The 26,398-nt window shown below is 47.4% G+C and overlaps 1 protein-coding gene across 1 annotated transcript in view; it reads right to left on the bottom strand.

The window, feature by feature from the left end:
- Nucleotides 1-26,398, bottom strand: part of FAAP100 (FA core complex associated protein 100) — a 673,738-nt gene that overhangs the window by 579,862 nt on the left and 67,478 nt on the right. Inside the window, exon 2 of the mRNA XM_069655145.1 lies at nt 2,204-2,410. Coding sequence (XP_069511246.1) covers nt 2,204-2,368 — 165 coding nt within the window. The 5' untranslated portion in view covers nt 2,369-2,410. The remainder of the gene's footprint in view (nt 1-2,203; nt 2,411-26,398) is intronic.

Here is a 26,398-nt window from a genome sequence, read left to right as displayed (position 1 = left end):
TCACTTAGAGGAAAAACAATGTTTGGGTGGCTTTTGACTTTTATCTTGAGGCCCATATGGAAGCAAGTTCTAGCACCATATGTGGTAAACTCTACAAAATTGTACTGTCAGTCAGTGATTAACTTTTTTTTATTATACTGGTTGTCAGAAAGTTCAAAACTTTAATGCATCTTCTTAAGAGTTAGCCACAACACATGTGATATTCCTCTTCGTCTTTGATCTAGGAACTTTGACTTTAATACCCAAGATTCAGAACTAGGTCATTCACCGTCACTGTCAAATGGCCCAAAGCACTGTTTGCCAGTTCCAGATTTCAATGTCTTTGATCTTAGTCTCTTTCCCTTCAAAAGATTAGTTTCAGACTTGGGTTCCCAATTCTGTATCTTATTAACAGCTCAAGGAACTGTTTCTCCTAGTTTCAGAATGCAGCGATTTTCTAATTTAATCTCTTTAATCAATGGCTTTAGGAATATTTCCCTCCATTTTCCTGCATAATGTTTTTCTCAAGTCATTCTCTTTATTTAATGGCTCTAGGAAATGTTCATCAAGGTACAAGCATCCAGAGTTTTGCATTTCATTTCCTTATTTAAAACTATAGGAACCTTTATTTCGAAGATCCTGCATACAGGGTTTCTTAATGTAATCTCTTCATTTAGTGGTTCTACGATCCTTTGGTACAAGTAACAGCTTGTAGCGTTTCTCTATTCAATCTCTATTATCAAGGGCTCTAGGAATTTGTCCTCAAAATTCCAGCATGCAGCTTTTATCAAGTAAGTCTCTGTTTAAATGGATCTACGAGATTTTCCACAAAGTGCAAGCATGGAGACTTTCTCAATTCGTTTTCCTTATTTAATGGCTCAGTTAGTTTTCAACAGGTTTTCGCAACTCATTCTCATTACATAATGGCTCTAGAACATTTTCTACAAATTCCAGTGTGCAGCAGGTCTCTGTTCCCTTTCATTACAAGGCTAATCACTGCACTATCTCCTCTGGAGTTTTTTCCTCCTTATCTGTGTACTTTTCCTCATTTCCCCCTTTTAGGTCCGTTTGCTGCCTTCCTTTCCTCCCAATGAATCTTGCCCTGGGAACATCTCTCTACAAGTAAATGCTTCTTCAGTTCCTTGGCTTCCAAACATATGGCATTTCACCTCTACAGTTTGCTTTTGGAACCTCCCATCTGTGCCTTGTTGGGCTGCACAATAGGTTCTTTACTCGTCTTGCACTCGATTCTGGCCATCAGTTCAGTGTCTGATATCCTGTACTTCTCCAACTTTTTGTCAGACCTCTCACCTTCTCCATGGCTCCCTGCCCTTCTCCAACTGTGCAGCCCAATAAGACACCTCCCCTCTTACTTCATCCCTTTTCTGTTGTGCAATGAGAAGATGTAGTTAGCTGACTGAAGATTGGGTGAAAAGACCCACTACTTTTCAATCGCACTGCGGTTCCATCACCACAGGAGTCAATGAGTCGTGCTTCTCTTTGCTCTGATGGCAAATAGAGGTCATTAACAATCAGATAACTTGCGAGCTAGGCACTTGAAACTGAGGTCTTTGTTCAGTTCCATGTGATTTCATCCTGGTAAGAACATTGCCGATTCATAAACATACAGCTACTTTCAAAACCCATGTACTCTTTCTTTTATTCTACGATTTCACTGGAGCTAAGAAAAAAAGATGTGGGGAGGTTAAACATACTGTTGTAACATGCAATCTCTTTTCACTCTCTTATCACTTTATTTTACTCCAGCCTCTGTAATCCTTCTGCACATTAACTGACCACCCTTCTTGCAAATATGGCCAGGCCACATGTACTCCTTTATGTAACCACTTAATAGCTAGAAGTAAGTCTTGATGGTAAGGTGGATATGTTTTTTTCCTTTAACTCCTCTGGGTTCCCTTTAACTCAAGAATCATTATTACAATAGTTTCATATAAGAATGTTCTATGTGTGAAAAAATGGGAGCAAAAATGTGAACAGGATGAAGTAAACAGGTGAAGTTGTCGCAATGAAATGTTGTAAGGTAAAAATGTAAAAGATGATTTTAAATTGGGGGAACAATAACACCTGTTACTAAACTGGAACAACTGTGGTAGCAAGCGCTAAATAAAGAACGCATTTCTATGGCGCATACTGAAGCTTAGATGTTTTTTCCATCTGTGCATCACATCATAGTAACATGATTTCAATAAGTGTGTTGGCTTACCTTTACAAGTTTCTCTTCTTTGTTGAACACATATAAAAACTTGCTTTCATTAGACAGGTAGACAACCGACTGCTGGCACAGCACCTGAGCTTTTCCTGCAGCTAGACCCTTACTTGGGCACTGAAATTCAGCCAAGTACGTGACCTTCCGGTGTGACGCCGACATGTTCTCAATTGAACCATATCACTTCAACCAAATGAGCACAACCTGATGGAGCAAACCACAGCAAGTTTAATGTCTTAGTCTAAAAAGTACACAATCAATGAAAACATGGCTGCAATCAACAAATCTATACTAAATTCACATTACAAGAGAACGCAAACATAAAGGATGTCGAAACATTCTTCCAATCGTTAACTCACAAATACAATATAGAATTGGATCTGAAAATGCCACTTTTCTCAATTACAAAAAGTTGCATTATTCCAAGACCTATCCAATAGAGATTCAAGCACTCTCCAGAAGGAATCCCCCACCAAAATACTCTTCATATAGTCCTTACTTAATGACACATGAATTTTATATCACAGGGCAGGAAGACATGGAGGCATACTTGACTTTGAGCACAATGGTTTCACTTTGCGTCAATAGTGGAGCGGATATAAGATTGGAATATATGAATGGCAGAAATTAGTTGTTGCTGTTGCATTGTGTGGTGAGTCGTCATTAAAAACTGCAAGAGAAAGCAACGTTCAGGGATCTTTCATTTGATGAAGCAACATTTGACACTCTGGTAGATTACAGAAGCCCAGGATGGAAAAGCAAGCTAGGTCTTCAAGCTCTTTTATACTCAGTGACAGCTTGTGGCACAGTGTCGGGGGCCAGAGGGTGAATCCCTGAAACCCTGTCCAATTATGCAGGGTTCAAAATTGAGGAGAGTTGTAAGCCTGGTTAGCTTGAAACCAACAGCATCCAAGAGCTACCTTTGGCTCCTCAGGCTATCTGATGCAGAAAAAAACTCACCTATGTGAATTTAACTGTGCGTTTGTGGTAATCATTAAATAAACATTGGGACACATCTATGCAACCTTTAAAGAATAAGGGGTCATACATATTGGACAAAATTATATGTTGCAGCTTCTGTAGCAGTTAGATTTGCCTTGTCATGCAGTGGTAGCTCCTGGCCACTGATTAATGCTGGATACTGTAAGAGTGTCAGAATCCTCCTGATCGTCAATCAATTCAGAAACTTCCCCCTCCTCCTCACCCGATTCTTCTGAACTGCTCTGAAGATTCTTGCCTCCTTTCTTTCTGAGAGTGTTCTGCTTTTTCCTCAAGAGATATGGCCTCCCTCAAAAAGAAGCCACTATGCCGCCTTTTACCAAAGAGGCCAGCTAGGGACCCCTTCCCGAGGAAGCCAATAAGAGGAAAAAGCCTGTTGGCCGAAAAAAGATGAAGAATGCCCACCGACAGTCCAGTGTCACAGACGAGGACCTCCTCAGCAAGTGTAGAACACTCCACAGAATTAGTAGAGTGGATTCTTAGGATCCACCGACAAGAACGTTAGCTTCCAGTAATATGAGGACCACAGGGAAGAATTGGTCCAGCAAGCCCGAGTAGGAGTGCTGCTGATGGCAGGAAGGGCGGCCAGTAAGGGCTACGGTGCTGACTTGCCACTCCGGAAGCCCTATCGTGGTCCAAAATGATCCGGGAGAAGAGATAGGCCAGTCGGAGGTAGAGTGACCGGAAAGCAAAGAGAAAGAGGAACGAACGGCTCGCAGAAGACGGGAGCCGAGAGGAGTAGCGCACCAAGGAGATGCCGAAAAGAAAGAGCTGAGCGGACAGGAGCCGAGAGGGGCAGAGCTCGGAGGAGCCGCCAAGGAGAGAAACAGAGCAGGTGTAGAGATGAGACCCAGGTAAGCAGGAGCAAGCGTGAAAAGATGCGAAAAGAAGAGAAAAGGAGACTCATGGAAGAACGCAGAAGACGGCGAGCTGCAGGCACAGCCAAGGAGAAAACAGCGTCTGACCCCAAAGGAACGGAGCGGTCTGAAGGGTTGCAACACACAGTGCTCAGGAACCGTAGTGGCAAAGAGAAGCCCGGCGGCGGCCATGACAGCTGACAACTAGACCGCAGATGCACGTAGCAGCGGAACCTGGTGTGCTACATCAATGGCGTTGTGTTACGCTCACCTGGCTCCCACAGAGGCATCGATCGGAACTGGACAGCTGCGGTCTCCACCAATGTGACGCCTAGGGCCAAGATGACGAACTGGGCTGGCCCACCTAGCTTCGTTTGCTGGCCCGTAGGAATATTCTTCTGCAAATGGAGAAGGGGAATTAACCACCCGTGGAGTTGAGCGTAAATCCCCCCACCCCCACTGTTCTCCCCACAGATCGCCTTTGATGTCCCCTCTTATAGTCTCACCTGATGATTTGAAAAGATGAGCTCTCCATCCTGCATTGAGCGCAGGTGCGCGTTGATAACCAGTTGCTTCACTGGCCCGAAGGAATTGGTGAGTTCCAGAACAATATTGACTCTGAGAGTCCCGGCAAGACGCCGTAAGTATAAAGTTCGTAAGAGTTCAAATGCCTGACTTTCACTCTTGTCCGATTCCTTGCAGTTGCAGCTTGACCCTAACAAAGAGTTCCTCGTGGCAACCGGTAGTATTCTGGTAAGGATTTGTATTTTCCAACACAGTTCGATAAAATAAAGTCAATATGTAACCTGTTGCTTTCTCCCTTATTCGGGCGCTGAGAGACAGTATGAAGTCTTGGGGAATAATACATCCAGCGATAAAATCAGGTACGTTTATTGTGGTGAGGAGGGTTCCCCTTGTTAGTCCCTTTGTTTCACCTTGCTGTCCTTTTGTTTCCCCTTAGGGGCTGGGGTTCGGCTAGGATGCAGTGGAAGCTGCGCCGAACCGTGAAGAGGAATAGTACCCCCGGTGGTAAAATCAGGTAAGTCTATGGTGGGGTAACTAATATTCCTCTGTGTATTCCCTTAGCTCACCTTGCTGTTCTTGTCTTCTCCTTAGGTGCCGGAGTGCGGCGGGAACATGCAGGAGGATGCAGTGAAATGTGAAGATGCTGCGAAGGCCGGTGAGTTCAGCGCGGAGCTGCAGCAGGCGAGGCGACGCGCATAAAACAACTTTTTTCTTCCAGCTCGAAGGTGCGATGGATCGGGAATTCAGGTAAGGATTAAAGGTATTGCTCTTGTTCTAACCGTTTCTTCTTCGTTCTCCCTTTTTCTAGGAGCTCCAAACTCGAGGCGGGCCTGGCAGAAGGCTGGATGCAGACTTGCAGGCACGGTGAGCATTACGCTGCTGGATGCAGAATATCGCGAAGCGTGTGCTGCTCTTCGGGTGTGGTTTAAATAGCCTCCAAAGTAGTCCCAGGTAAGTATTCCTCCCCAGCCCCGCCTGAGTAAAAAATAGTCGCCAAGTAAAGTAGTCCCTTCCAAGCCTCTTTTGGCTTCGAGCTCTTGCACCATGGCCTGCATCAGGTATGTTTGCAGCATGGTCTGCATCAGGTAAGATTTAATCTATGAGCCTGGTGCCTATGGCGCCAGGACTGACTCTCCATATGAGCCTGGCGCCATAGGCGCCAGCACTGGACCCAAATAGCCCCTAGCAGGGGTTGTTGGGCTTGCTTAGGATAACTTGATGCCTGCTTCCGGGGTTGCTGGACGTGGTCTGGGTCCCCAGGGGTAGGCATTGTGACATGTTGGTTCATCCAGGGCTTCCGCAAGCGGCAGGCGTGTGACAGTCAGGCATGGTATCAAGAGATGACAGGCAACAGATTGAGAATTCAACAGTACAATCTTTATTAAGTATCGGTTGGGTGTAATGCCTAACTTGCTCTATCGCTATGTGGGGATTTCCCTACCTAAAGAAACTAAGGAAAGTCTATTTCCATAAGTCCAAATCAGAGTGTGTCGAAACCTATGCTTGCCCTCATCCATTTGTTCACCTGTGCGAGGCAGTTTATGAGGAAGGTGTATTACAACCCACTTGTAGAAGTATGAAAACTGACCTGTGGTTTTGTGTAGACAGGTCATTGCGTTGAATGATGTTGTGGCAGAACTGTCCCTCACTACTTCCTACGAGCCCTGCAGCAACAAGGGCGACAAAGGAAACAGGAAAGGCCAAGCCCCAGCATAGGGAAAAACCCCAATGAAGGAAAACGGTCCCAATTTCTTTGTAGGTAGTTCTTACTTCGGATGTTGTTTTTTCCACAAGGGCGAAATGAGAATTGAATAATCCAAAGGTAGTTCAGCCTGTGTGATGGCCACCGATGGTAGAGGGCCGCTGTGGTAAGTATGCATTGCAATGAACCTGCGGAGGACGCGGGTGGCAGAAGACAGCCGCGGTACAGAATGAAGTCCACATGAAATTTGGCGGCCGCGGGTGGCAGTGACAGCCGCAGAGAGATCAGCGTCCAAAAGATGCGGCAGCCACGTGGAACAGTAAGTAGCCGTAGTGAAGGGGAGAGTTTAGAATGAGAAGGAGACGGGGCGAAAAGGGGGAAGCAGACTGGAGAGGACAACAGGGCACAATACAAAAGATTTGAAAGAAAGGAGGAGAGTGCAGAGAGGCACGGGAAGCAAGTGCTGGGAGGCACGGCAGAACGAGGACTTACAATAATGAATCAGCAGCTCGAAGGAAGCAAACAGCCGAGCGTCAGTACTCTAAAAAGGTAGAAGCAACGCGCTTGCCTGACTGTTAGCCTTTGGTAAATAAGAGTCACGATAGTGAGCCTTCCTAGTTCCAGGTGCCATCTTGGGATAAAATAGAGTACCAACTTGCGGCCAGCTTGGATCCCCTAATATGCCGTATGGATGTCTTCTCTGCCACTTATGCCAGAAAGACAATGTACTGGCTTTGGTCCTGACACGGTGTTGGTCTCACTGTTACTGATCATTTTGAAGAGTACTTGTGTGTCGTATACTTAGTTGTAGCAGGTCTACCCATCGTTTTTTTTTTTATGAGCAACATAAATGGGAGGGCATATAGTTGTTAGAAAGGAGGGTTGATTGATTTCATCCTTGTCAGAACTCCAAAGGTTATTTTACGGGAGTTGGAACTGTAAGGGGGAAGTCTGGTGATTTCTGCTCAATCCACTAGCAAAGACTATCTATTGTAGCATTGTGTTCTGTAATCCAATTTCTTTCAGTCTTCATATAAAGGATCTGTCATTGATTTGTTTTAGTGCAAAACAAGCTTGAGAGCTGCAAAGTGTTTCACAACGGGAGTGGGCCAGCATTGGGTTTGTGATTTTATGTAGTAGTGCATTACTGCTGGTGGAGGGAGAGTGGGATTGTTAGTATATTGATATTTCGGGAAGAGACACTTTAGTGTTTTGTGGAACTGAAGGATAGTGGGGGGAGTTTCGAGCCTCTAAGGGGATTGAGTTCCTGTTTGTTTGGGTGTGGTAGGTGAAGGAATGCTTGAAAAAGTCTTCACTTTACATGCTAGCTTCGACGCCAACCTTTTGATGTGTTTACTACATCAGGTGCAAGAGCCTTCAGAGGTGTGTAGTTTAGCCGCCAAGTATGTTGGAGTTCCATTAGAGACTGCTTTGTAGGCGATACATGCAGTTTAAACATATTGCTGGGAGGTGTCAAAAGCCTCTGAGATAAAAGGAGTATGAGGGCTAAGGTAGTCTTACTGTCTGCATGGATTTTGAGGGTGACCCACATATATACGAATGCGGGCACTGTTACTCTCATCGGCTTGAATCCTTCACGTGTGTGTGATCTAAAACATTATTGGCCTCCATTCTTTCCAGGATTTGGCTGTATACGCAGTTTTCTAGGATTTTTGCTAACATTTCAGTGAAGGGAATACTTACTGGCTTAAACATTGTTGATGTATTTATAATAAGAATACGTTACACATGGAGATATTCTGAAACTGGGCAGTCAGGTTTTTTAAAGGTATTTTAAAGACAGAAAGGGAAGACACCAGAAGCAAAATGCATCACAGGAGATTGCAGAAATATATTTATTTTTTTAAATATATGAGCAGTGCATGAAACTGTGTTAGATGACAATTTGGAGGCCTCAAATGTAGTTGCTCATTACTGTTGTATCTTGATGATAATATATGACACGTTAAAAGTGTGAGTTGACGTAGTTTGAAATGTGCATATGATATGATGTGGCATTTATAACGCGCCTATACACAAGTGTTTCAAGGTGCGACGAGGCAAGGGAGGGGGAACAAAGGGAGGACAGGCAACTATCCTACTAGGCCAGGTGTCATTCAGATCGCGCAAGTGCATGGGATGGGGGAAGGAGGAAAGTGCGGGGGAAGGGTCAGTGCAGTACATGGGCATAGAATAATAACAATAAGTAACAGTAACGGCTGACAGGTGGCAAGTGCAAAGGTAAGTGCAGACATCAGGTGTCAAGTACTGGTAGTGGGACTGTAGGGAAACAGAAACAGTCCCCAACTGCGGGGGTTGCCAGGCAGGCAGTGCTGGTGTGTGTGTGACTGGCGGGGGAGGGACCTGGCCCAGAGAACAGAGGGTGGCCAGGTAGCCAGTGTAGATTCAGTTTCAGCCAGGAGGTCAGCAGGGGAGAGGATGAGAAAAGGCAGAAGCAAAGAGAAGGGTTTTGAGGTGCTTCCGGAACCGGAGATGATGGTCCTCAAGTTTCAGGGAGGCAGGAGGGCTGTTCCAGAGGGAGGCCCCAGCCGAATAATTAATGAGGGTGAAACTAGCTCTAAACATTCAAAACAAAGAATATTGTTATATGGAATTTGACACAGAGACTGCATCCATATTCACCTGAGAAGTCAGGGGATGAGGGGGAGCACAGAGAGAAGAAAAAAAAACAAATCACATAATGTATAGACATGATGACTGTTTCTACGATGTACCTAAACAAAGTTAGGATTTCAGGCAATTTTTGGGGGTTCATTAAAAACAAAATTGACCTTCATGCCAAAACATATTAATTCTCTAGTTTTTGGCACTGACTTCAAGATAATGTTGATACCTAACTCAGAAATCATAAAAAAAAATGGTGTAGAGGTTTAATGCTTGTGCAAGTATCTCTGCAAGACCACCTCGACTTCAGATCAGATCTTTGCCTTCCAACATGTATAGCTCAACATGCCATCTAGGAGAAGAGGCTAAATTTCATCCAGAACAAACTCCAGTGCTATGAACCAACGAGGGCATTTAGATCTGCCACTGCAGCCTTACTCAAAATGCAGTTACTTAGTCAATCTTTTACCCTCCAAATTTTAAATGGATGTGGTTTCTGATTCTAGTGGTTTTCCCGCAGGACATGACCTTGGTTTTATTAGAAGTATTTACCAAACAATTTTTTTCACAATATTCAATAAAGAGGTCATTTATTTTTTTCACACTCATAGGAGTATGTTAAAAGTAGCACGATGTCATAAGCAGACAATATTAACCCCAACTTCTTGCCACCTATCGTTGGGGCATCTGCAGTCAAGACCGGGAGCTCCTTTGTTGCTCCATGAAAGAAGAGATTAAAAAGGGTTGAGACTAGTATGCACACTTGTCTAACTTCAATTTCGACCCTGAAAGGCTTAGTAAATTCACCCCTCATTCGAAACACTCCTCAAAGTATTTGGTAGGCGGGGAGAGCATTTTCCTTTTGCTTCAGGTTACTCCACAGTACTTGCCTTGGTATCCCATTCAAAGCTACTTTCACATCGATAAAAAAATAGATATAACGCACATACCTGCAAGTTGCATACTTATTCATTAATAGTAAAATTGTTAATGCCTGGTGTTATATCATGCATTACATTTCATTCTTCTGGTTGGTGGAGGCATGGTGTGCGTGTGTGACCCAATGTCACCTCATGAGAGAATGTTGGATGAATGTTAGAATGTTTGTGCATGAAGAGACGTCCTTGTCCAGGTAGTTGAAGGGACAGAGCTTCGGTGATGGGAGCTAGTGAGTCTGCTAGGAGTCTCTATGGAGCTTACATGAGATCTTAGGAACTATAACACCTGGTTTTTGGTACAAATTTCTTGGAGAATCGTGCTTGCAAGTGACTGATAGGGTTGGTTTGCGTGATCCATAACTCTAGTTTTAATGCAAGGGCTTTCCCATAAATGTTACCTCTTGTGGGGACTAATGAAAGCCACAGGAAAATGAACAGAAACGCCAGACTTGCCAGAATGCGAAAAATGGTGGTCTGATGGAAAAGGCACATTGAAAGAGAAATTGACATACTAGGCCTAAAACCTTCACGTAGCCAAGGGCCTAGTAAATGCTCAGTGTGCCGTTTTACAATTAAAACCAGGAGCATGGGAGGCCACCAGGGAGCGCAGGGAAGATGGCTGCCTGAGTGCTGAGCTCCGTCCCCTGCCTTGCAGAGAAAGAGAAGAAGTTGCACGTCTCTACACCCGACACCCTGCCTGTTAGGCTCCACAGGTGTAGGAAGCGTCAGTGCTTCTGAGGGATCAAAAAGTTGAAGGGTGGCTGCCCCTACTTCCCCAGCCTGAGGAGGATAATCACGGCACCAGGCCCAGGCGGAAAGGAACCGCGCTGTGAAGGCTGCCCGAGAAGGGCGACGTTGAGGACGAAGAGCGAGGGGTGCTCACGGCAGGCTTCCATCTGGAGGCCACAGGGACACAGAGAACGTGCCGACCAGCATAGAAGCTGTAGCGGGTCGGTAATGGAGCAGCCATGCTCTGAACACTCCCCACTGGCGGGGAGCCAACGTGTGCATCCACGGGAAGTTTGCGCTTGCAGCCAGCACCACCAGGAGAGCTACGTCCTGGGAGGTGACACACGGGCCGAGAAGAGACACATAGACAGCATTCTGGTCCGGTCTCCCCTGGGACAGAGGCCCCCACCAACACTGCGGGAGCCGACATGGAAGGGCACACCTATAGCCAGTATCAAGTGGCGAATTACACCCTGGGAGGCGACGCCAGGACAAAGGAGACAAGCAGCCCACAATCTGATCTAGACTTCCACGGAGCAGAGGTCCTCACCAACGTTGCTCTGGAGCCCTGAGCCTGCTGTGGGGCAGTGCAGACTGCGATGAGGCCAGTGGAGTATAGCAGTGGGGAGGAAACAGAACGCTGCAAACACAGTAAGTGGCTGGGCCTCCCTCTACCCCTCCATGTGCCACTGTATGCAGAAGGATTAAGGCAGAGAGAAAGCGGGGGCTCCAATACAGGGAAGTCACCTGGCAGGTGAGGAGGAGCTGGCTGGGTCCCAAGAGGCCCCCCAGTATCAGACTGGATGGTGGTTTGATATCCACCAGGATCAACAGTGAGGCCTAGCCCCGAGGTGAACACCAGGCAAGGAGGGGAGCCCCACCCATCTAGGGACATCAATATCTACTTGTAACCAGGGAGGACCGATCCCAACAAACCCCGGAAGTGTGCGATATGCAGCCTGGAGGCGCCAGAGAGGACGGGGTGGCCGATCCATCCCAGGAAATCTGGTAGGAGAAGGGACACTCACGAGATACAGCAACCAAACCCCGAACGGGGACTCTGGACCCCCGCTTACATTTATATGGGGACAAAATGAGAATCCTTGAAAAAGTGAAACACATGAAGGAGGTGGAATACAGTGATTCAAAAGGCGACTATTTTTCAAGCCCTCTCGGCCCATACATTGCTGAGGCGTAAACGATGTGGGGCTCTCACCAGATGGCTCCAAGAGAAGGGGTTGAGGTACTGCTGGGTCTACCCCTTTGCACTGGTGTTCAAATGGGGGGAGCGGCACCACCTGGTGGTGGAGGAAGAGATACAGCACATCACGGATGATCTGGTGGGCCGCCGGGAGGAATCCACCTCAGAGCTTAGCGGACTGGGACCGGATCCTAACCAGGGCCCCCGGGGCCCAGAAGCGGTGCAAGGAAAGCGAAGGGGACCCGGAAGTTCCAGAAGCTGAACACCCCCCCCCCCCACAATATAACGATGACACTTGAGACAGGCCAGGGAAACGTTTCTTCTCATCTCTGAAACCCCTTCTCTCCAGGACTGTACCCTGGTTTCCCCACCGTGGCTTCATTGGAGCTGACATGGATGGTTGAGAGATCTGGCATGGCTATTGTTCGAGCGGTTAGATGTTTTGGTTACTGAAAGCGAGTTGTGGGTTGGAAGGGTAGAGGTATTTGGGAGAATTAGTTTTAATGGTTGAAGAAAGGACGGGTAGGGACTCCCTCTGGGCCACTGGGAGACAGAAGGGTCAGAGGGGCTGGCAGACACGGTTCTCAAGGCAGGGGACGCACCCCTGATGGCTTGACAGACTCACCCAACATGGCTAGGGCACGTGGTCGAATTCCTCAAAACTGGGATAGAGAAGGGTGGGAAGGGGGAGGCTAGGAGAGCAAGGGGAAGAGGGGGGGAGAACAAGGAAGTGCCCCTCAATCAGCGAGGTTCAAGAGCAACAAAGGACAGGTACTCCAAATAAAACACAAGGGGCAACCAACGAAGGGTGAAGAAGGGATATGGCTGTGGTAATAGTAGGCACGCTGAATGTGAAGGGATTGAACCCCCAGAACAAGCAATCCCTAACCATCAATATGTTCCGTAAGCAGAAATTGGCGATTCTTTTTCTACAGGAGGCCCACTATAGGCAAGGGGCAGAATCAGCAATAAAGAGCAAGGAGATTGGTAGGAAGTAAGTTCTTTCGACTAACGGGGATACAGGTTAAGATGGGATTTGGGGAACGATTCCTGTGTATAAAAGGAACGCATGAGGGGACACAGATTACGCTTGCCACCCTGTACGCACCTAATGTGGGCCAGTTGGTGTTTCTGAACCAGGTATTTAAGATGATGGATGGCTGGGCAGAAGGTGCAACGATTCTGGGTCAGGACTTTAACCTGGTATCAGGTCCTGCTCTGGACTGGTGGTCAGCAAAGGGAGCGGGTACTAAAGTTGCGACCAAGGACAACCTAGCATTTCAGGACCTACTACGAGATCACTATTGGGTACAACTGGGCCCGGGGGGGGAGGGGCTAAATATTTTTCTCACCACCACATCAGACATACACGAGGATAGACTGCCTCCTGATCCCAAGAGAACGGGAGGGGAAGTAAGGGCGCCAGGGTGAAGGTGATTACATGGTCGGACCACGAGCTGGTGAGGGCGACCTGGTAGCTCCCTGAAACCTACTAAGGTTTTAGATGGAGGTGCAATGTCACCTTGCTGAGGGACCAGGTTTTCAAGGACTTCCAGGGGAAGGAGATACGGGCATATTTTGAAACCAACGATAATGGGGAGACAGCCATGGCAGCAGTCTGGGAGGCAGCCAAAGCCATTTTCAGTGGGCTACGTACTGCTGAGGGCTCTCGCAAAAAGAGAGAAAGGGGGCTAATCGAAAACAGGCTCTGAGAAGAACTGAGAATGCTGCGGTCCCAGCTGACCCAGCGAGATGCAGATAGGGAGGGGCCCCTGGGCGAGATGAGGGATAAGAGGCAGGAACTCCACACTGTGCTGATAGGGGAAGTGGTCAAGAAGATGAGGTTCACTTGACAGAGATGCTATGAAAGGGGGGACATGGTGGGGACCCCCCTGGCAAACAGGGTTAGGGGCGGGCCACAGGGTGGAAAGGAGAATAAAAGGCGTGCGGGACACTGGGGGACATGTCATGAAGGGGGTCGAAGATATTGCAACCTGCTTCGCGGGTATAGGATATGCCAAACCGCTGGAGCAGGACCTGAGAGAAGTCTGGCAATACCTGGCTGAACAATGCCTCCCTAAGATTACAAGGGCAGAAGGTGAGGCCCTAGAGGGCGAGATAAACCGGTAAGAGGTGCTGGGAGCCATTCAAAGACTGAAAACGGGGAAAGCCCCGGGGGACGATGGATTCACGACTGATTTTTATAAACAATATCAAGTCCCACTGGCGACACCTCTTGCTTAACTTTTTAACCCCATAGTGGGGGAAGGCACAATACCCTCAACGTTTCTAGAGGCCCTAATAGCGATCATCACGAAACCAAGGAAGGATCTAACTAACTGTGCATCATACAGGCCTATTTCCCTCCTTAAAGTTGACACCAAGATCTTCGCCAGAATTCTTGCATCACGCTTGGAATCCTGCCTTCCCCGACTGATCCACCCCGACCAGGCAGGCTTCGTTCTCCATATGCAGGGAGAGGATAACATGCGAAAAATGCTTCACGTCCTCAACGCCCCGGTGGTGATGGAAGAGGGGCACTGTTGCTGGCCCTCGATGCCGAAAAGGCGTTTGATCAGGTGAGCTGGGCTTTTATGAGGGAGGTCTTTGCAGCCCTAGGGATGGGCCCAAGATGGACCGGCTGGATGACAGGCCTATACTCAAAGCCGACGCCCAAGGTGGTGGTCAATGGGATAGAGTCACAGATCTTCCTCCTACAGCAGGGCACACTCCAGGGGTGCCCAAACTCCCCATTGATCCATGCACTTGTTATGGAGCCAAGGGAAGCGACGGTCAGCGATAGCCAAGGGATTAGTGGGGTCAAGGTGGGGGGCTGGTTGACTGCAAGATTAGGTTGTTTGCTGATGACGCCCTGCTCTTTATAGCTAGACCGTCTCACTCGGTTCCACCCTTTCTGAAAACTTTATAGCAATAGGGGAGGCTACTGAGGCTTAATGTCAATCTGGGTAAGTCAGTGGTGTACCCGGTGGGGGGAAATGACAGAGGGGGGAAAAGGAGTACATTGCGGGGTTACCGTTTAAGGTAGAGGAAGACACCTTTCGCTACCTTGGGATTCAGGTGACACACCGTTTTCAGGATCTTTTTCCTGGGAATTTCCTCCCCCTGTGGTCAACCACCATAAAGCAGGATTTGGAGAGAAGGTCGAAATCGGGGCTGTCATGGATTGCACGCTTAAATTGCATAAAAATGGTGGTGCTCTCCAAATTCCTGTTCTTATTTCAAATATTGCCCATAGGGATACCCACGTCATTCTTTGCTGAGGTGAAGGTGGCTATGCTGAGATTTCTTTGGGACAGACACTGGGTTGCCTACAAGACACTGATCTTACCGAAGGAGGAGGGGTGAGTAGGGGTCCCAAACCTGGCAACGTATAACAAGGTGACCCAACTCCGGGTCCTATTGGATCACTTCGACCCACTCTCAAATAAGCAATGGGTGGCGATGGACAACGAAATACTGGTCCCGGTCACACTAGAGGAATGGCTACGAGTCCCTAGAGCTCGTATCCCTGCTGCATTACCCGATCTTGGAGGTCCTGTGGTCCATATGGAGGGAGGGCGGGGACAATAGGTGGCTCACAACGTGGCCATAACCCTTGAGCTGTATCTGGGCCCCCCTTTGAGGGACGGGATTGAAGAGCCATTGGCATTCCAGTCCTGGTACGAGGCTGGTCTAAGCAGGGCAGGGCAGATGTGGGAGGGGGATACATTCATCTGTTTGAACTGGCTGGAGGAGGTTCTGGGACTTCACAAACTATCACCTTTCCGGTTCCTGCAACTGAAAGGGGTCCTGACGGAGGGCCAATGGGGGGCAAACCTGAGGAGGGAGTTGATGAGCTTTGAAAGATTCTTGATCACACAGAGGAGATCTAGGGGGCTCATAGCCGGATTGTACAATAGGATCCTCATGGCGAACCTTGGGGACCCTCCAACCCCAATCGAGAATCAAATGGGGACAGGATCTGGGCAGGGATATTGAGTACACTCTACAAGTACAAATATGCAGGAAGGCTAACCGCTCTACGACTTCACTCCAGTATAGACACCCGCCCTAAAGTTGCAGCACAGATGGCATTATCCCCACAGCGATGATTGCCCGAATGAGGGATGGATACAGGCCACGCTGTTTGAAGTGCCACCGGGAAAAGGGGGATTATACCCACATGTGGTGGGGCTGCTCGAGGGTCCAGGCATACCGGAGGGAGGTCTTGTCTTGGATAAAGGGGGTTGACGGGATTCAGAGGGAGTTCTCGCCATTGCTTCTCCTGTTTGGGGTAGTAATGGAGTAAGAGCCGGATCCGGAACAGGGGCACATGTTCCAGATCATGATGGTCGCTGCTGGATGCTGCCTGGCCCAACTGTGGAAAACCCATGAATGTGTAAATAAACCCAGATTGTGTCCACTGATATTTTAAAATGCACACATTAGATGGCAAATGAACCACACTGCTTCACTTTGTTCCCCTTTGAAGATAAAAAATCAAATGCAACTGCGAGGTACAGAACTGTGCATTGTGTAACATTGAATAAACACATGGAGGAAAGTGTTTAGCTGCCAATCTAAACAGACTTCGTTGGTAAAACATGAGAAGCACAATGATTCAGATCTGCATTAAACAATTTTAGCAGACTGACAGTGATTAAAATAAATAGGAGGGTTCACATAAATGAAAAATACATCTCACATTGTAAATTCTGTTTTTCCTTTCAGATGCAATTGGTGAATCTCTTAGATCTCTCAGGAAAACATGCATTTCATTTTGTTGCTAGGCAAAAGTCAAATGGCTTCACCCATCACAAGTGCCTGCCTGGTTCTGTATCTGGAAGGAAAATCTCAGTTAAACTGGGGCACACCAAGATTGATATCATTTGTGTCTACATTCGAAGTCAAGTGATCCTAGCATCCCTGAAAATGTCAGGGGTGTAAAAATGGGGGAAGGGAATGGATGATTAAAGTAGATATCAAAATATAAAGTTTCACATTTCTAACCATTATACTTTTTGCATAAAGGGCAAAAATGTATAGCTCATCCGTGCAACATGGTGCCGGAAGGGTACTTAATCCCACAAGTGTGGCACGAAGAGCTGAATCAGAATATGTATATATTAATGTTTTTTGTTGCAAATTACAGAAAGTGGTCATGTTGTAACTTTCTCAGGTACCAAAATTGAAACTTCACGTGTCTTTTGGAACAGATGCAATTCGGACCTCCGCTCAGTATCCATAATCTAATCTCAGAAATCCCTTGCTCTATCGGCTGCCAGAGGCTAGACTTCTGGGGGAAGAGGAGCATTAATGTCCAATCCAATGCAATCCATGGGAAAATGGCTTGGCACATCCCCATATTCATAATTTGGAGTGTGTCACAGGTACTATATAAACTCAAATTCTCTATGGGAAAGGGAGGAGAGCTGCCATAAACCGCCGGGGAACCTCCTTGCCAGGAGAAAAGGGCTCAAAACCATCTTGGAGGGAGACCGCTAGCTACATTGAGATGCCTGCATGGGAGGCAGAGACTGGGAAACCTAAAAGCTAACTGGGCCTGACATTTGAGGAGTCAGGTGAGGACTGGGTGCTGGTGACTATCCTTGACAGAAGTCTTTGACCAGATCTGTGCTTTCCAAAGATGAGCCCTGCTGTTTCTCCCGAGTTCCCAATAACCAAGTTCTCGCATCTAATTAGATTGATCCAAATGACAACAAAGGTGTGGGGGGAATCTGCCAGCCTTAATCTCCTTCCTGCATAGTGGGTGGGGGGCAAAACTGTGTAGACCCTGGCCATATTTGAGAAAACATGTAACTAAATGTATTCCCCTATAGAAAAACACCACATCCATTTTAAATTGAAGTGTGAGGTGAATCTGTTTGTTTTAACCCATTCCTTTTCATTAGTGGGTTCTCTTCCATTAGTGGGAGGGGGGTAAAAGTGGGTATATCCTTTGCTTATTTAACTAAAAATGTAATTTAATTAATTCCCACAGGGTCTTTTTATCACAGGGTATGCTTTGTCAAAATTTGAAATTGACAAAGATCCTCCCAGTGCACAGTTAGTTTTTAATGTAATTGGGTAACCCGGCTGTTCATTTGGATGTGCTAGTGTTCCCAAAACGAGAATCCCAAAACCTGGTTGTTCATTTGAATGTGCTGTGTCCCAAAACAAATTGTCTAGTTTATTCCATTTCCCAAAACTCTGCCTTTCATTTGAATGTGCCTTTGTCCAAAAAATGAAAATCCCTATCCATTCCATGGTCCCAAACCCTGCATGTCAAAATAAGACAGGTCTGAGTCTCCAGTGGTAGAAATACACTCTCCTGAGAGTGAGCAAGGGACACTGAGAAACCTGAAGTTGTCTCTTTAGCTAGTCCCCGGGGATCTGTCATCCAGGTGGTTAGGACACAGCCATCGGTATTGGATCTAGTTCCTGGGGGTGGACCAGTGAGAGAGGATCACCTGGATGGGGGATCCTCGGGGATTGGGACACCGACGAGTTAGACGCAATATCCCCCTTCCTTGGACAGCTTTTCCCCATCCTCTCACGTAGGACATTCAGAATCACTGCCACCCCCCACCCCTTTTCCAACACGAACACTTTTGCACAACACAAAGGACAACGGACTAAAACCAGAGCCTTTTAGCCGACATGTCCCAATACAAGGGTCAGGCAAAGTCAGACAATGAATCAGAATCACACCCACCTGACGACTCTTTCCCTTCCCCACAGGGATAAAAGGTGGAGCCTGAGAGCACAGTACTAGCATGGTAGACAGCACGACGAGGCGGCTAATCAGGCGTGGCAGTTCAAGAGAAAGAGAAAGGCGGCAGGAATTGGGAGGGTGGCGAGGAGAGAAGTGACCTTGCCCTTTTCATCCCAGACCGCAGAACCTTCGTCGAAGAAAGCCTAAGGACTGCGAACAATAGCACAAGTGTCTTGCAGCAGATGTCAACAGTATAAAGGGCAAGCCTACGTTGATAAGCAGGAGCGAGGAAAACTCTTGCGACTATGGTATCGGCCTTGACTCCAATGAAGAAGAAAAGCCAAGTGGTTCATCACAGCCGGTGAGTCGATCAGAGCCGGGCTGTGTTGAGTGAGAATCGCAAAGTGGCAAGTTTGAACCAAGTTCAATGAACTGTGAAAAAACTGTAAAAAGTGTTATAGGGGTGGCCAGCTGCAGAGGGAAACTGGCACTACATGGGTGATAACTTCAAAGACTCTGGTCGATCCCCATCTAAGCGACACTACAGATACCAGAAGGCCGTAGGAGAGCCACCAAAATAGGTCAGAGTGGTCATACTGAGGGTTAAGCAAAATCCCTGTACAATCAAAAGACTTATCTACAAACTGTGTGAAAAGAAAGGGAAGTGAATACCGCAATGAGAAGAAACAAGGGAAACAAAGCCCAAGAGGGTCAAAGTCTAAAGTCCCCAGAAACTGTGTGTTGACAAAAGTGAACCCGGCCGAGGGATGTCCGCTGGAACGGTTTAAAAAAACATTAAGATATGTGAAGAAGGAAAACCCATAGTGGATCCAACCAAGGGAGGCTAAGATTCGCGAGGGATCAGTGCCCAGAAGAGGGGGACCCAAGGGTGGAGAATCTCACCCTAAGTGAAACCAAGAAACAAACTTTAATTTGTTGAAGGAACTTTTGTTTTATTATTTTGAAGACATCAGGTCCTCGAAGGTAAGAGACTTTGAAGTGAAACGGGACTTGCCCATCGACGGCCCTGAGGGCTGAAAGCTGAACTGTCATCTTGTGCTGGGAAAGCTCGAGAGTGTGCTGTGCTCTACGATCCCACCTTCCCCCATTCTCAAAACGTGGGTAAAGGAGACCCAGGCTACCGCATCCTGACGTATTATTTGAGAACACTTCTTTCTTTTCTTGGGTACTATCTCACAGCCCTTTTTGTATTAGTTGGAAGGTTTGGCAATAGGTTTCTTATTATAGTCCATTTTTTTGGACGCAACGCCACTAAGACTGCCTTATTTTTAATTTGATGGTTGACGCTTGCTCCCATCTTAGATTTAGGTTTAGATTAGGCGTTTTTCTAACCTGCATGCAGAATTCATTGTTCAATAAATACCCTTGAACTGTGATCATTTGTGTCGTTCTTACTTGTTGCCACCATGAGTTCCTTACAACACTCGTATCAGAAAGGTTTGAGACTGCTTTAGTTTAAAGAATGAAAAAAGGTGCCGATTCGAAATAAAGTGTGGGTTGTCAAATGAATGTATTTTGGGTGCAGCGAGATTAAGCCCACGTTCAAATTGAATGTATAAATGACTGTGAACTTTCTAAACTGATAACCAAATAACAATTTGCCCGATTGTACCGTCATATCGCAACACATTGTGTGATTTAATAATTTGGTGTTTGCGGGACAGGAGATAAAAGTGAACCTGATTTGTGTCAAATGCAAAAACAAAAGTGCCCGATATTTTGTTTAGATTTGGATGCCACAGAGAAGGTGGCGTGTGTAAATTAATTGTTTTCTAGAGATCTATTAAAACCATTTGTTAATAAAAAATATCTATTATCTCAATACCCCGGGCTGCTTCTTGGCTTAGTGTGGCACAGAGAGAAAGCCTTTGTGATATTATATGTTGTTCTGACAGGGCTAAGCAAACTAAATATTACAGGAATAACAGTATTTGGTGTTAGCGCTTTAACTGGTGGGGGGAGAAGGTCCTTTCCGTGTTGATGATTGTCCTGAATAGATATAGTTACAAAGTGGGGGCTTGGTAGCCGGGATTTTGCCTGTTGTTCTGACTCATGACGAGGGCATGTTATAGCAGGCCCGTCCTTTTTGTGTAAAATCACTAGGTCTTTGGTGGGTTATTCATATTTTGTTGAAGTACCACTTTGGTTTGACCTCTGAGAATCAGAGGAGTATGGAGGACAAAAGTACCTAAAGTAATCCAAAAGTAATCTGATTTGATCAGATATTTAATTTAAAAATTGTAGACATTTGCTGACTGCAAAAGAAAGGATTGTGTTGCGGTAGAAAGCGAACAGTAAGGTTCTCAGGAAGTGACTGGCATTAGGCGAAAAAAATGCAGAGTTGAAGGAGGGTGTGAGGCAAGCGGAAGCTGATCTATTACAGGCAGCGCAATGGAGAAATGCGCAAGAGATTAGTCTCTTGAAGGCAAATCGTTCAGAATATACATGCAATGCAGGCCTCACAAAACGAAAATAAGTCAAATTCTGAATAAATCAAGAGTTAAAAGATCGACTAATGGTTCAAAGAAAAATGCTCAAAGCCAATGAAGCCATTGTGTCAGAATTAAAAACTCAGGCCTCGGCATCTCAGCAAGAGATAGAGACCGAGAAAAATAGGTGTGCGAGATTGGCAAACGAAATGTAGAGATATAAACACCCTGATCAGTCAAGGAATGGAAAAGTGTCTTCTGATCAAGTAGCGGTGCCCTCCCTACCAGGGACCTCGTGTCAGTTAACTACCACTTGATGTGTCCAGAATGCAACTGACCTTACACATACCACTTATCAAGAACAGGAAACCATGAGGCAGCTGGAATCACCCAGGCATAGCCAAACTGAGCCGGAAGGCCAGTCCTTTCAGATATTGATGAATATTCATTTCTACCAAGCAGAAGGGAAGGTGGCAGGGCCAGTGCGGCCATGGTAATCAAAAATACTGCAGTGATTACTTCTGACCATGAAGACTTCTATGATAAAAGATCAGGGAGTTGGACAGGTAGAAAATGAATCTATGAAAGGGACCACTTTGTCCGCTTTGCAGAAAGAGAAATCCAAAGCCTGGGCATAGGGAGAGCATTTTGAAAACCTCTGCAAATTCAGGGGGAGGGGGAGACTTCCCTGGCCTACCTAGAAGGAGGGATGAAAGTAATGAGTGCACTCCTGTGCAGAAAGGGGACTACAGGTGAAATGGCCCTGAGGGTTTGCGGCACCACCGGAGAGAGAAGTCCAGACCAGGTGACTCAGGGAGGCAGTCCCAATCTCAAAGAGCTAGGGAGCACCTAGTGGATACGGAATAGACTACAAACAGTGGCAGCTCTTAGTCAGAAGGCAAAGCAGCAAAGGAAGGCTGTCAAACAAAAGAAATGTTTGGTGAAAGACCCAATCCGACAGATCAAGGCCATAAAGAGCTTCATTATTCCCTACCACAAGAATGCAAAATATTCAGTATGGGAGCGTTTAGAGTCTTATGATAAAATGATGACATCATTTGGAATTAAAAATTATGGGAATTACATGGCATTTGTCAAGTGCACATTCTCCCCCGTATACTCCAGCTTCTTTGCCGGGCTGGAGATCAAGATCACTATAAATGGTCCACATATAAGACGGCCAGCTTGAAACATTTTTCTACCCACAGGAGGCCCACAAGGCGGCATACAACCTGCAGTGTGTGGAAGACCAAGCACCTAGAGTTACTTTGCACTTGTCTCTCCTGGACTCAGATTTATTTATCATAAAGGCTACCTTTGCCTTCAGTGCCTCATTCTTACCCCCCATTCTTCTGCTTTTGACACAAGATTTGAGTCCCTCTCTCCCCAAGGTAGAGATATACATGCTTTATTATTCACTCTTTCGGGTATCTCTATTATTCCCCTTCTCTCATTGCAAGTATTCAGATTTGTTAATGTTGGTTCTTAGCTCTTCTCGCTTTCTTTGAGATAATTCTTGATTGATATTTCACTCTCATTCACCTCCCTTCTAGGGAACATTATTATTCTCTTGCTCATGTTATCACAGTTCAGATTTATCAAGTTTACTTTCACGTTTTTCTCATTCATACCGAGACCAGTTTTCTGATTCATATAATGATAATCGGTTGGCTTCCCATGCCTCCCATGTCCCACGGTACCTTCTTTATTATCAGGGAAAGTCTCTGGGGTTCTCACAGGCCTTGCCTCGGTTCCGTTCCTCCACTGTACGGTCGAGCCGTTCTCCTTGGGGTCCTTGATAGGCAGTCTTTGCTCTTCCTCTCAGCTTCTCTGTATTTCAAAGGGGAGCCGCATGCTTGCGGCTTCTTCCCGGTTCACTCTTCCTCTCGGTTCTCCGTATTTCAAAGAGGAGCTGTGCCACTTGTTCCCTACAGCCGTATCAGGAGTTTTGCAAGGACATGCTGCCCACCACGACTCTCTCGGGGTGGCGCCACCACCAACTCTCAACCCCCACTTGGCTCAGCTTCTCTCAAGCGCTCAGTTACGCTGGTCTCTCAGCGCTCCGTGTGCTAGTTCCCAGCAACTTCGGGCCTCCATGTCGTGCTGCGGCTCCGCCTTCTCCCGGCTTCACGTTCTCAGCGGACCTCCCCAGCTTCAACAGACGTTCTCCTCTTTCCTCTCATCCCTCTTCTTGCTCTCTACCTGACAAATGCTCATCTTTTAATCCACTCATCAAAGTGAATTGGTTAATTTTATTTAAAGATACAGTTTCTCTTTCTTCTGGATGATAGCATCTGTTAGCTTTTCCTTCAGCCCAGTCTTTGTACTTAACATTATTTGATCGGTTTGACAGTCCCATATATGCTATCATGTTTCTTATTCATTTCATTTTTACATTCATAGCACCGCACCAAACCCAGAAGCATCTAGACGCTAGTTACAATACAAGAGCAGTGGTACAGTCCACAGTGAGTAAGACTGAGCATGAAGTTACAAATGAGGGTAGATCACGAATGCACAATCTGGAGAAGCCTCGCCTCATGGTATGGGGGCTATATCAGGTGTACAGTTACAGGTAAGAAAAATAGCAGCATTCAAATGACTGCACAATCTGACAAAGTCTCTCCTCGTGGTACGGGGGGGGGCTACATCTTTTTCTAGGGAGTTCCTCACAGGAACAGACGTCCTTATCCCCTAAGGGGTAGGGGGATCTCTCCAGGTGTGGTCTCACTTGCCTCGACCCCTATTGACAGTGTTGCGGAGTGGGCTCGCCCACCGCCCCCCCCAGCCTCACCGGAGGGGGACTCCCCTTTGAGCAGAGGAGACAAATTCCCTCGATTCGTCACCGGTTGCATTTCACAGAGGCCTTTATCCCAGTCAGCAATTCTACAGGCATCAGAGCACTGCCACAACACTGGCGCAAGTCATCAGGCGGTCTCTCCAGATGCCCCTTAAGGGAGCCAGCCTCACACAAAGTCCTTCCCTGCAGGCGGAAGACTACTGTTTAAAGTGCAAGAGTGTAAACGGTGCCTGGCTGAACAAAGCCTGACCTACGTCCATTAGAGAACAGGGGCTCTATCAGCAGCGTTCACACATCATGAAATCAAAGCAGACATAATGAAAGACTTATAACCCAGGCAAGGAGGAGGTGCAGTCCAAGCAACATGCCTGTTCGTCAAACAGAGATATACAATCCCAGGACATAAAATAATGTACCCTAACTGCTACTATATCACCTATCCTACCTCCCCCTCGAAGCCTGGAAGGAAAAAGTTTGAAAAGGATCTCCTGTTCTATCCAGGACTGCCCATGGCCGACACCTTCGTCTATGCATCTTCCAGGAACTGTCACCGACATCCTCTTTGACGCTCCCTCCCCGGACCTATTGACTCCACATACGGTCTCCGCCTTCTCTTCTTTCTCCTTGTCACCCATAAATGGAGGCACCAGATGGGAAGTACTCTTGCCGGGCTTAAATGTCTATCACAATGGCACTGTCGTGGCCCAGGGCTTTCAGCCCAACCTTCTCCTTCTTGATAGATGTCTTCCATCTCTCACCAATTTCCTCCCTTCTCCCACCACTCCTTTGACAGCCACCCCCTCTGCCCCTTCTCCACCTCCGATGGGTGTACCACGTCCCTGCACCACCCCTCGGAAGACATCTAACGGTTGTAACCAGGTCCACTCAACAAAATTCTCGCTCTGCTGTCAAACACGTTTCTGAAATCTGCCTCCTTCTCGAAGACTTTGACTTTGACATTCTCGCCCTCACTTCGATGTGGTTCGCTGCCAGCTCTGTCACTGCTTTTGACACACTCCAGCCTGAGGGTTAGAAGATCCTCTCCAAGCCCAGGCCTAACTGGTCTGGAGGCGAGGGGCCTTGGTCTTCCTTGACTGGATCCCTGCCACTATCATTCCGACCCAGCCCCAATTCCTCCTTTGAATGCCTTGTCTGCCGACTTGCACATTTTTGCATTTAATCAGGTCGTGGGGGTTCTAAGTGATACCAACCCAAAAGTTCCTTCAAAATCTGTCCCCCAGAGAGGAGGCTCCCAGCCCCCCTCTGGAGGCGTACTGAGGAAGCTTCTTGTTTACCGCCGTGGCAAAGAGGTCCACCTCCGGTGTCCCCCAACGTGAGAAAATCCATGAGAGGATCTCCGCCTTCAACTCCCACTCGTAGCTGACCACTGTCCGCCGGCAGAGGGCATCCGCAGTGACATTCAGCTGGCCCGGGATGTGCACTGCAAGCAGCCAGACCCCATGAAGCATGGCCCACTCCCAAATCTGGATGGACAGGTCCACGAGAGGGGGAGACTTCGTTCCCCCTTGCTTGTTTATGTAGTACATTGATACCACACTGTCCGATCTTATGCGGACCACCTTGTTGACAATGAGAGGTCTGAACGCCTGAAAAAGATCTAACGTCGCACCCCACCCCAAAAGGGAGGAGTCTGTCGTGATCGTCAGCATGGGGGCTGGGTCCTGGAACCCCGCCCCCACTGACAGGTTGCTGAGAGATGACCACCAGTCCAGGACCACTCTCATGGAATCCGGAATCATTATCCGCTTGGAATCCGGGTCCATAGCCTGACGCCAGGAACTCCGAAGAGCCATCTGGGTCCGTCTCATTTTGAGACGAGCAAGAGGAAGAGCCAGTCCACACGAGGCCATGAGGCCCACAAGCCTCTGGAACCACCAGACCGACATGCTCTCCGACTGCGCAAACATCTGACACGTGGCCAACAGATCCGCCATTCTGTCCCTGGTCAGATACACTCGGCAGTCGATCGTGTTCCAACGAAAACCCAGGAAATTCAGGTCCTGTGAGACTGTCATGGAGGATTTCCGCCAGTTCACCGACAGCCCAAGATGGAAAAGGAGCTGAAGGAGAGACTGGAGGTTGCCCGCTGCTGCCAACGGACAAGGGCTGCGTAGGAGCCAGTCGTCCAAATAGGGATACACATGGATACCCTGGAGACGAAGATAGGCCGCAATCACCGACATCATCTTCGTGAAGACACGCGGCGCCGAACTGAGGCCAAAAGGAAGCACCCGAAACTGGAAGTGCTCCTCTCCCAAAGAGAAGCAGAGGTATCTCCTGTGAGGATTCCAAATCGGGATATGCATGTACGCATCCTGAAGATCCACCACACTGAGCCAATCGTCCATCTGCAAAGAGGAGCGAATCTGGCCGGGCGTGATCATCTTGAATTTCTCTTGGGGTAGGAAAAGATTGAACTGGGAAAGGTCTAGGATGGTGCGCAGGCCAGGCTGGTTGGGTTTGGGCACCGTAAACAGCCGGGAGTAGATGCCCTCCCCTCGCTCCCTAAGGGGAACGGGTTCCACAGCTCTGAGGTGCCGAAGTTTCTGAACCTCGGCCTTGAGGGAGGGTGAGCCCGACAGCTGAAAAGGAGGGTTGAGGGGTGGGGTAGCAGGTAAAGGTAAGCGGAA

The sequence above is a fragment of the Ambystoma mexicanum genome, chromosome 3q, assembly GCF_040938575.1.
Source record: "Ambystoma mexicanum isolate Mex_15411 chromosome 3q, UKY_AmexF1_1, whole genome shotgun sequence".
Classification (NCBI taxonomy): domain Eukaryota; kingdom Metazoa; phylum Chordata; class Amphibia; order Caudata; family Ambystomatidae; genus Ambystoma; species Ambystoma mexicanum.
The sequence above is the reverse complement of the archived record's forward strand: the minus strand, read 5'-3'. Positions and strand labels throughout refer to the sequence as shown.